Genomic DNA, 12,247 nt, shown 5'->3' on the forward strand with positions numbered 1-12,247 from the left:
AATACAAAATTAGCTACGCGTGGTGGTGCATGCCTGTAATCCTAGCTACTAGGGAAGCTGAGGCAGGAGAATCGCTTGAACCCAGGAGGCAGAGGTTGCGGTGAGCCAAGATCACGCCACTGCACTCCAGTCTGGGCAACAAGGGTGAAACTTTGTCTCAAAAAAAAAGAAAATACATTCTTAAAACTGCATGTGATAGAAGAGTTTAAGGTGGGCTCAGCACTTATATCCCGTGCAGAACTACAGTATGACTTCTGAAACCACTCAGACAAGAACATCTTTCCTTTCTTATCAATTATTGAGGAAGCCGCCTACAAGACTTCTCTAAGTTTCAATTGCCCTGGCCTCTGCTTATCCAGAATGGGAATTTTTAGTGACAGGACACAAAAAATGCTGGAAAAAAAAACTGTAGAAGTTGTCTTCTGGCACCTTGCCAATAGAAATAAAGCTTACCAAAAAGTTTTAAATTCAATAACAACCACTGCCTACACTCAGAAGATAAACCACTTTTCTTTCCTTGAACATCTGAACCTGAAGCCTTTTTTTAAAGCCTGTATTCCCCGGTCATGATTTTTAAGAAACATCATATATTAAAGGACTTCTTATAATATCTAAAAAGCTAACACACACTGCACAATGTTACTCTGCATACTACATCTAATGTGGGCAAAGGAGTCAAACCTAGGTTTTGGCTTCTGGACATTGACACAGGGATCCCATGTTCTTCCCAGGCATCATCTTTCATAACAGTGAGACCCATCACATTTCCAGGAAACATGCAAGACTGAATTCTGGAAGCTTTAGGTCACGGCACTAATTTAGTTTCTTCAGCAGGAATGTAAAGAAAGTTCTTCAAACTATGAAAAATGGACAGAGTTCAGTGGCTCCACCTGTAATCCCAACACTTTGGGAGGCAAACACAGGAGGATCACTTGAGCCTATGAGTTTGAGACCAACCTGGACAACATAGTGAGACCCTATCTCTTAAAAAAAAAAAAAACTCTTAACTTTGTTATAAAAAATGCTTACCTTTGAATATTTCTGTAATTCAGCATCATCTGCAATCTGTGTGTCCAAAGTAGCAACCTAAATTTACAAAAAAAATTTCCAGTATTTGTAAAAACATAACTGTATTTCTTCCTACATTTTCTGAAAATATCTGTAAAACCTATATATTGATAACTCTATTTGACTTACATTCTAATACCTTTCTTAGATTTTTTAAATCTATAACACATAATGTGAAATTTCAGAGTATATTTGACTTTTTTTGTTGTTGTTCTCCACAACAATCTTTTTTCCTAAATTGCATAAATTGAACAGAAGGTGATGGGCAAATATATATACTATTTTTTTAATACCTAAATGACATGCCAAATATGTTTTTATTTGGTTATAAAGAGGTTTATAGATTACTTGTATATCATCTCATATGGTTATGTCCTGCCTGGGTTTTTTTTTTTTTAAGTTCTAGGGTACATGTGCACAACATGCAGGTTTGTTACACATGTATACTTGTGCCATGTTGGTGTGCTGCACCCATCAACTCGTCAGCACCCATCAACTCGTCATTTACATCAGGTATAACTCCCAATGCCATCCTTCCCCCCTCCCCCCATACTATTTTTTAAAATCCATGATCCCTAAAATTTTAATATAATCCTTCATTATGCTAAATGCATAAAAATTTTACTCTTTTGACAAAATCAAGAATATGGCCATTTTTACTTTCAAATCCAAGCCTCAAAACAAAATTTGCAAGGTCAGTAAAGTCAGATGTGTTTGGAAAAACTAAAGCATCTGACTTCCCACAACAAGCTCAAACCACTTCCCCGGGAGAAATAGCTGGCAAAGACACAAACAGAAAGACCTGGTCCCTGGTGGAAAGCTCATGGAATACTTAAGGCTTTTAATCCTGGCCTAAAACTATTCTAAGCTTCAATGGTGGACATCCACAGAAATGAATTCCTTGCAAGCAAAAGTATGTTACTGATGATTTGCATCTGTAACTTGTTAATAAAATATGATGCATCTGGCAGGAAGGGATTAGTTTAACAATGACCCAACTACAGCTTCTGAAAATACCGCATTTCAGATAAGCAGATTCTGGAAGAAAATGAAATAAGAAATATTGGAGTACATGCATTCATTCACTCTCCATCATGTCTGGCTTCTTTCTGCCAACTATTCCTCGGTACAAGATGCTACAACTTTTAATGGATAGCTGTCACTTTAAATTTCCAACTTCAAATTCTGTCTCCTCTTTATAATTTGTCTGTTATGACCTCACCATGTAATAAATAAATGAAATTTAAAAGTTTAGTTATAAGGAGAATAAAATTTTAACAGGCTGGCTGGCAGTGGCTCATGTCTGTAATCCCAGAACTTTGGGAGGCCAAGGAGGGTGGATCACTTGAGCCCAGGAGTTCGACACCAGACTGGGCAACACAGTGAGACACCATGTCTAAAAAAAAAATTGAAAAATTAGGTGAGCATGGTGGCTCATGCTTGTAGTTCCAGTCAGTCAGGAGGCTGAGGTGGGAGGACCGCTTGAGCCCAGGAAGTTGAAGCTGCAGTGAACTATGATTGTACCACTGCATTCCAGTCTGGGCAACAAAGCAAGCACCTGTCTCTCAAAAAATCATTTTTTGTTTTTTTGTTTTTGTTTTTGAGGTGGAGTCTCCCTCTTTCGCCCAGCCACAGTGCAGTGGCACAATCTCGGCTCACCACAACCCCCGCCTCCTGGGTTAAGCGATTCTCCTGCCTCAGCCTCCTGAGTAGCTGGGATTACAGGTGCCCACCATCACACCCAGCTAATTTTTGTATTTTTAGTAGATACAAGGTTTCGCCATGTTGGCCAGGTTGGTCTCAAACTCCCGACCTCGAGTGATCCACCCATCTCGGCCTCCCAAAGTGCTGGGATTACAGGTGTGAGCTACCCCACGTGGCCAAAAAAACGTTTTTTAACAAAAAAAGAGCCCATCAATAAAACTGGCCATTTGTAAATACTGGTACAGCAAATTCCTTTGAATATCAAACCACTAAGATAAGTAGGAAAGGCCATTTGCTAGGTAATAGCCTAATAACCATATTTGAAATCTATGAAGCAAAGAAACAGCAGCTCGGGAGAACTGACACACAGGCATAAAGATACCAAGAGAAACTGTCAATTGTACTGACTCATCTTAATGACACTGAAAATTTTGTGACAACAGACAGTGGCTAGGTAATCTAAACCAAAATGATTTTTTAAATCTCCAACCAGCCAACAAGTACTAATAATAAACATATGTAAGAAAATGTGAATGAGAGTAGAAATTTAAAAGAATATTTTTTTACTAATGCATTTAGTGAACACTGTAGAGGCTTGTCTAAGCACAACTTTCTGCCTTCATGTGGATTCATTTGGGGAAATGTAATCAATCCCTTACTCAATGAATCTAATAGCAGGAGAAAGGAAGTCTAATGGACCACCGGTACTATAAACTTATACCTAACCTAAATTACTTCCTGTTCTTCCAAATACATTTGATAATCATTCTTTCATTTTTCACATAAAACTGTAAGATTCTTTGTGAAACATAGGACTAATACCCACAGTCCTTTCAGTGTACAGTAAAACAAACAGATCATAAAAGCAATCATAAAAATGCCAGCAATTTTAAGCAGCTGATATAGGTTATAAATTTAAAGGCAAGCCCTCTCTCTAACAGTTTTCTGTCTATTGTCGACTTAAATGGTTTCAACATGAACTGAGTGTCTGCTAATTTTAACTGAAGTTTGTGTGCAGTCCTTAATTATTCTTACAGCTTAAAATGCTAAAGATGGGGGAAAAAATCAACTGATTGATCCAACAGGGAAGAAAGGCAGGAAGGAAAAATAAAGGCAGGCTGGCTATTCTTTGACTGTCCCATTTCTTTGGACTGTAGTGTTAGAAACTTAATGTGAAATGAGACATGAGTGTTTTTTATTAGAGCATTTTAACATACCATTACTTCATAATCAGGACCCAATAGGTTTTCCCATCTGGATTTCAGCTCATTTTCTGGAGAGTCTGGGGCTTTTTCTGGATATTAAAAAAAAGAGAGAGAGAGAGAAGGTTGAAACTACTGTGAGCCAAACACACTTAACTGCTAAATTCTTCAATAACAGTCCAGTTTCAGTAAGTAAAGGGGAAATGAATAAAAAGGAAAATGCATTAACTTAGGTCTACTAGGTAAAGTAAATCAGAGGTGACTTATAAAACTAACATAAAATGTAAAGACCAGCTGTGACCAAATTACGAAGGAGCTTCTGTTGTTAAGGGATATTTTAAAGGAAAGAGGACATGATGAGTTATACATGAAATTTAAATTATATACAGTTTATATGTAAACATCCTATAGTTTACAAGTAAAATGCATTTGGCTTTGCTTTATAATACATTAGGACATAGAAGGATTTAATTTAAATGTTAATCACTTCAAAGTAGTTCCATTCCAGCCCACTAGAAGAGTAAAAACTTATCAAGTATCTTTACTATCAGCAGCGCATATCAACACAATACAATCAGACTTTTCACATGGGTAGCTATAAAGGCTTGTCTGGTTTAATTCAGTTAAAGTTCCATGAGCTTTAATACAATAGAAACTTTGGTTTCACACTAGTCTTTTGTTGCTTGGTTATTAAGATATTTGTATCTTTATGACTTTCTTACTTGAGTGTAATACTGTCTGTGTTGCATAATTTTATAGAGCCAAAACAGATTTTAAGTGTCTTGCCTGTCCTCCACATGACTGTAGGCAGAAGCTCAGTGCATGGTGCAAAGTATGAATAATGTCTAATAGGCAAAAGTCAAAGTACTAAAACTGAAGTTACAACTTATACCCATAGCAGTAGCAGAAAATAAACAAACTTCTACGTTTTTTAACTTAAAGAAAAACTGTCTCAATATCGTCTTAAGATTAAACAAGTCACAGAACAGTTATGACAACTGATATAACCATCTGCCTAAAATCAAATGTAACTTGCAGTATCAGCTCTTTCAGTCTTCAGCATGGACAGCTTATCTTGGATAAGCATATAATGTTCAATTACATAATACAAATCATTAAGCGAAACAGGCTAACCTCAAAAATCAGTGACTAACACTAATGAACACTAAAGAACTTAAATTACTACATTTATAAAAGAACACCCGTGAAATAACTATATTAATTGCTATGCTAGATTACATTTAGGGGATAACTAACCAAAGATCCTATTAAAAACAAAAAATCAAATTCATTTGGGCTCCACACCTTTGTGCCTATTCCTGTTAGTATCTCCTTAAGAAATTACATTAAGAGTTCTAGCCGGGCGCGGTGGCTCAAGCCTGTAATCCCAGCACTTTGGGAGGCCGAGACAGGCGGATCACAAGGTCAGGAGATCGAAACCATCCTGGCTAACATGGTGAAACCCCGTCTCTACTAAAAAATATAAAAAAACTAGGCCAGGCGAGGTGGCGAGCACCTATAATCCCAAGCTACTCGGGAGGCTGAGGCAGGAGAATGGCGTGAACCCGGGAGGCGGAGCTTGCAGTGAGCTGAGATCCCGGCCACTGCACTCCAGCCCGGGCGACAGAGCGTGACTCCGTCTCCAAAAAAAAAAAAAAGAGTTCTAACATCTTGCCTTATAAATTTCTTCTAGGCAGTAATTTCTTATTTGGTAAACAAATCTGAATAAAATTTGCAATTTATTTGTTGAATTCTAAGCTTAAAAACATGGCTCTCATATGACAGTTAATATAAATGTATAAAATAATGTTGACATTTCACCAGCAATTCTTTTGACTATATTTTTACCTTTCAGTTGTACAACAAAAACACAGTCATGTGTTTTAAACCACAGTACAAAGGCCTAAGTGCTAGAGAAAAGAGATACACTTTCAGCAGCTCAGTAAATCCTAGGCTACACAAAATGATCAAAAAATGAATAACATGATGATCTGAAACAATTATTCCAAAGGCAAAAAGAGAGTTAACCTCATAGCAGTTAGTAGATTTTGGTTTTACTCTAAAGCTAAAATTATACATACGCAAGAAGAAAAAAAATGTAGTGAAGTTGATCCAAATAGCACACATAAAATATTTCTAAAACTGATACTTCCTGGTCAATTGTAGGTATACTCTTTAATATTTGCAAATATAACTAAAAAATGGTATGTCATTTTTAAAATTTGTATTTCTTTCATTACAAATGAAGTTGATACGTCAGTGTTGTTATTAGCTTTTTGTATTCCTCTTTCGTGAACCATCTGTTCACTGTCTTTACCTGTTTTCGTTTTAGCAAGTAGCACTTAATTTTAATGGGAACATAGTATATAAGACGCCAGGACCGTCACATTGATCATGAAAATCTTGTAGTGCATGTCTTAAAGTCTCAAATAGCAAGAAGTAAAATAATTTCATTGTTTCTATTACTAACATTAAAAGTTGAGTGCAAATCGTATAAAATTAGGTACTTTGATTAGTAAAAAGAAAATTGAATGTTTTATCATTTATTTTATTAAGCATGCCCAGTTATGCCAAGCTTAGTATATAATGTTTTCTAAACGTCAGGTAGCATTTAAAATAGAGGAGTATATCCCTAGCATGAGTGTAACGATGATACAAAAAGCTTTGTCTTGTCACTATAATAATAAAAAAAGGAACATTTATTATGGAAAAAATATTTCTAAAACTATATCTAATTTCAGAATGTACTCGATTTGCATCTGACTTTTTACTGAAAATCTGAGCTCAACTCAGATTTGCAAAGATAAACTGCAATCTACTTGAGGCAAAAAGAACAAGGTAAATTTCCAAATCATAGGCTGTTCTTTTCTGACCTGAGACAAGACAAAGCCAAAAGCCAAAACTTCTCAGGAACATGGATGGTGTTAATTACCCAAGGAGTTTCATTTAGCTGGCGAGACTTTCCCGGGCACTTTTATGCAGGGAACTGTGTGCAACTGTTACTCAATGAACTTGGAGAGTAGAGTCCACTATAATAGCTAAGGTATCAAAATACAAAGTAAAAGGACAAAGCTGCAAATCAATTAAAAAAATTAAAGGATAAATGTATAACAGCTTGGCAATTCAATGCAACTTATAGAAATGTATACATTATTAATTTTTATAATAAAAAACATGTATAATGAAAAAGAAACATGCTATATGTGTATAAACAGCAATAATCTATAGATATAGACGTATCAACGATAATATAAAAGCTAAGGTGGTTCCCCCCTACAATCTCAGCACTCTGGGGGGCCAAGGTGGGAGGATGGCTTGAGGTCAGGAGTTTGAAACCAGCCTGGACAACACAGTGAGACCCCATCTCTACAAAAATTAAAATAAAATTTAAAAATTAACATAAGTAAAGAAAAATTAAACAAGAGCTTGGTCTCCAACTGTCACAATGTTAAAATGTTGATATTGGCTGGGCACGGTGGCTCACACCTGTAATCCCAACACTTTGGGAGGCCCAGGCAGGCAGATCAGTTGAGGCCAGGAGTTCAAGACCAGCCTGCCAATATGGTGAAACCCCATCTCTACTAAAAATACAAAAATTAGCCCGGTGTGGTGGCATGCACCTGTAATCCCAGCTATACTCGGGAGGCTGAGGCAGGAGAATCACTTGAACCCAGGAGATGGAGGTTACAGTAAGCCATGCCACTGCACTCCAGCCTGGGCAACAAGAATGAAACTCCATCTCAGGGTCTGTCATGGGGTGGGGGGAGCAGGGAGGGAGAGCATTAGGAGAAATACCTAATGTAAATGACAAGTTAACGGGTACAGCACACCAACATGGCACATGTATACATATGTAACAAACCTGCACGTTGTGCACATGTACCCTAGAACTTAAAGTATAATAAAAAATAAAAGAAGGAAAAAAAAAACTCCATCTCAAAAAAAAAGATGTTGATATTAACAATATCCTATTTTATATCTCCAAAATGCCTGTAAGATTTCTCACATTATATTAAATATAAAGAGAGAAAATGGTTAACAAATGAAGAAGTCTGTTATTGCAAAGTGAATGCTTTGTGCCTACCCAATTTTTCTAAGGCTTGTATGTTGTCATTTTTTAAATTATCCATTTTTTCTTTAATTTCCTCCTGTTCACCATCCACATTAGTTTCAGTTTCCACTGCTCCAGTTAGAAAGAGAGCTGGTGGTTTGGGTGGTTCAACAACAGTTCCTAAAACAAAAAAATATATATTTTTAAAAAATTTTTTAAATGCTAACTTGAATTATTAGTTGTTGAGGACTATATTTAAGTGAGCATATTTTACTCCTGTTCTCCCATTTCACGACCTTATTAAATCTGAGATAACTTACACATATGATTCCTTAAACCCAAAATGCCATGTGTAATAGATAACCAATCAATTCCTTAAAAAATGAACTTGCTAATAGCATTGAAAAGAATAAGGAACTAAACAATGAGAAGAGAAAAGTAAGGTAAAGTCAATGACAAAGAAGGGGTTAGATGCTTTTCAATATATCCTTGGAAAAAAAATGCTAAAGTCCTAAGCTCTTACTGTTCTGGTGGGCAGGAAGCAAGACCTGCAGAATAGCTGGACCAATTGCTATGGGCTCTCCTATGTTCTGGCATGACATCATCATGACGCTGACAAACAAGCCTACACAGGTAACCTTATTACTTAGAAGGGAGTTAGAAAGAATTCCCGTTGGTGTAGAGATTCCTCACTTTGCTAAATTGAGCTAAGTAAAATAATAGAGGAACTGGAAAGGAGCAGTGGCTCATGGCTATTGTCCTAGTGCTTTGGGAGGTCAAGGTGGGAGGATCACATCAGGCCAGAAGTTTGAGACCAGCCAGGGCAACTTAGTGAGACCCAATCTCTACTCCCAAACAAAAGATCTTCTTTAAAAATTAGCCAGACATGGTGACGTGCACCTGTAGTCCTAGCTACTTGGGAGGCTGAGGTGGGAGGATTTTCTGAGCCCAGGAGTTTGAGGCTGCAGTGAGCTATGATTGCGTCACTATACTACAGCCTAGGTGACAGAGCAAGACCCTGTTTTTTAAAAAAAACATAGGAGTTACTCAAGTTTTCACTCTCAACCGTAAGTTGCATAAGAGTGATTTCACCTTGTATTTTAAATAATTACACATCACTTATAAAGTATTCTTATAAAAAATGATTAAGGCCGGGCACGGTGGCTCACGCCTGCAATTCCAGCACTTTGGGAAGTCAAGGCAGGTGGATCACTTGAGGTCACATGTTCAAAACCAGCCTGGCCAACATGGTGAAACCCTATCTCTATTAAAACTACAAAAATTAGGCAGGCATGATGGCGCACACCTGTAATCCCAGCCACTGGGGAGGTTGAGACACAAGAATCAAGAATTGCTCATTCACAGATACTGGGTATCCCTACATTCAGTTGGTGTGGTAAACTGAAGCCAAGAGCTCTTTCAGAACTATTAAACACCATTATAGGGAAGGATTCCAAGTGGCCAAATAGGAACAGCTCCAGTCTTCAGCGCCCAGGGTGAGTGACACAGAAGGCAGGTGACTTCTGCATTTTCAACTGAGGTACTGGGTTCATCTCACTGGGACTGGTTGGACAGTGGGTGCAGCCCACGGAGTGTAAGCCGAAGGAAGGCGGGGCATCGCCTCACCCAGGAAGCACAGGGGTCAGGGAATTCCCTTTCCTAGCCAAGGGAAGCCATGACAGACACTACCTGGAAAATCGGGACACTCCTGCCCTAATACTGCACTTTTTCAACGGTCTTAGCAAATTGCACACCAGGAGATTAAATCCCATGCCTGGCTTGGCGGGTCCCACGACCACGGAGCCTTGCTCACTGCTAGCACAGCAGTCTGAGATTGAACTGCAGGGTGGCAGCGAGGCTGCAGGAGAGACGTCCGCCATTGCTGAGTTTTGACAAGGTAAACACAGCGACCCGGAAGCTTGAACTGGGTGGAGCCCACTGCAGCTCAACAAGGCCTGCCTGCCTCTATAGACTCCACCTCTGGGGGCAGGGCATAGCTGAACAAAACGCAGTGGAAACGTCTGCAGACTTAAAAGTCCCTGTATGACAGCTGTGAAGAGAGCAGTGGTTCTCCCAGCACGGAGTTTGAGATCTGAGAACAGAGAGACTGCCTCCTCAAGTGGGTCCCTGACTCCAGAGTAGCCTAACTGGGAGACATCTCCCAGTAGGGGCCGAGTGAAACCTTACACAGCTGGGTGCCCCTTGGAGACGAAGCTTCCAGAGGAAGGATTAGGCAGCAATATTTACTGTTCTGCAATATTTGCTGCTCTGCAGCCTCCACTGGTGATACCCAGGCAAACAGGGTCTGGAGTGGACTTCCAGAAAACTCCAGCAGACCTGTAGCTGAGGGTCCTGACTGTTAGAAGGAAAACTAACAATCAAAAGGAATAGCATCAACACAAACAAAAAGGATATCCACACCAAAACACCATCTGTAGGTCACCATTATCAAAGACCAAAGGGAGCTAAAACCATACAGATGGGGAAAAAACAGAGCCGAAAAGCTGAAAACTCTAAAACACAGAGTGCCTCTTCTTTCTCCAAAGGATCGCAGCTCCTTGCCAGCAATGGAACAAAGCTGGACGGAGAATGACTTTCACGAGCTGACAGAAGGAGGCTTCAGAAGATTGCAGAAGATAGTTAATAACAAACTTCTCCGAGTTAAAGGAGGACGTTCGAACCCATCGCAAGGAAGCTAAAAACCTTGAAAAAAGATTAGAAGAATGGCTAACTAGAATGAACAGTGTAGAGAAGACTTGAAATGACCTGACGGAGCTGAAAACCTTGGCACGAGAACTACGTGACGAATGCACAAGCTTCAGTAGCCGATTTGATCAAATGGAAGAAAGGGTATCAGTGATTGAAGATCACATAAATGAAATGAAGCAAGAAGAGAAATTTAGAGAAAAAAGAGTAAAAAGAAACAAACAAAGCCTCCAAGAAATATGGGACTATGTGAAAAGACCAAATCTATGTTTGATTGGTATACTTGAAAGTGATGGGGAGAATGGAACTAAGTTGGAAAACACTCTTCAGGATATTATCCAGGAGAACTTCCCCAACCTAGCAAGGCAGGCCAACATTCAAATTCAGGAAATACAGAGAATGCCACAAAGATACTTTTCGAGAAGAGCAACCACAAGACACATAATTGTCAGATTCACCAAAGTTGAAATGAAGGAAAAAATGTTAAGGACAGCCAGAGAGAAAGGTCGGGTTACCCACAAAGGGAAGCCCATCAGACTAACCAGAAGATCTCTCGGCAGAAACTCTACAAGCCAGAAGAGAATGTGGGCCATTATTCGACATTCTTAAAGAAAGAATTTTCAACCCAGAATTTCATATCCAGCCAAACTAAGCTTCCTAAGTGAAGGAGAAATAAAATCCTTTACAGACAAGAAAATGCTGAGAGATTTTGTCACCACCAGGCCTGTCTTACAGGAGCTCCTGAAGGAAGCACTAAACATGGAAAGGAACAATCAGTACCAGCCACTGCAAAAACATACCAAATTGTAAAGACCATCAATGCTAGGAATAAACTGCATCAACTAACGGGCAAAATAACCAGCTAACATCATAATGACAGTATCAAATTCACACATAACAATATTAACCTTAAATGTAAATGGGCTAAATGCCCCAATTAAAAGACACAGACTGGCAAATTGGATAAAGAGTCAAGACCCATCAATGTGCTGTAAGGAGACCCATCTCACATGCAGAGACATACATAGGCTCAAAATAAAGGGATGGAGGAAAATCTACCAGAAATACAAACTAACATCAGATAATACTATAAACACCTCCATGCAAATAAACTAGAAAACCTAGAAGAAACTGATAAATTCCTGGACACATACACCCTCCCAAGACTAAACCAGGAAAATGCTGAATCCCTGAATAGACCAATAACAGGGTCTGAAATTGAGGCAATAATTAATAGCCTACCAACCAAAAAAAGTGCAGAACCAGACAGATTCACAGCCAAATTCTACCAGAGGTACAAAGAGAAACAGGTACCATTCCTTCTGAAACTATTCGAATCAACAGAAAAAGAGGGAATCCTCCCCAGCTCATTTTATGAGGCCAGCATCACCCTGACACCAAAGCCTGGCAGAGACATAACAAACAGAAAAAGAGAATTTTAGACCAATATCCCTGATGAACATCGATGCAAAAATCCTCAATAAAATACTGGCAAACCAAATCCAGCAGCACATCA

The 12,247-nt window shown here is 38.8% G+C and overlaps 1 protein-coding gene across 1 annotated transcript in view; it reads right to left on the reverse strand.

Moving 5' to 3' along the window:
• INADL (InaD-like (Drosophila)) overlaps positions 1-12,247 on the reverse strand; it is a 472,039-nt gene that overhangs the window by 401,677 nt on the left and 58,115 nt on the right. Inside the window, exons 12-14 of the mRNA XM_011941560.1 lie at positions 8,059-8,205; positions 3,990-4,066; positions 1,030-1,086 (exon numbers count right to left, since the gene is read on the reverse strand). Coding sequence (XP_011796950.1) covers positions 1,030-1,086; positions 3,990-4,066; positions 8,059-8,205 — 281 coding nt within the window. The remainder of the gene's footprint in view (positions 1-1,029; positions 1,087-3,989; positions 4,067-8,058; positions 8,206-12,247) is intronic.

Source organism: Colobus angolensis, unplaced genomic scaffold (assembly GCF_000951035.1).
Source record: "Colobus angolensis palliatus isolate OR3802 unplaced genomic scaffold, Cang.pa_1.0 Scaffold102, whole genome shotgun sequence".
NCBI classification, from domain to species: Eukaryota; Metazoa; Chordata; class Mammalia; order Primates; family Cercopithecidae; genus Colobus; species Colobus angolensis.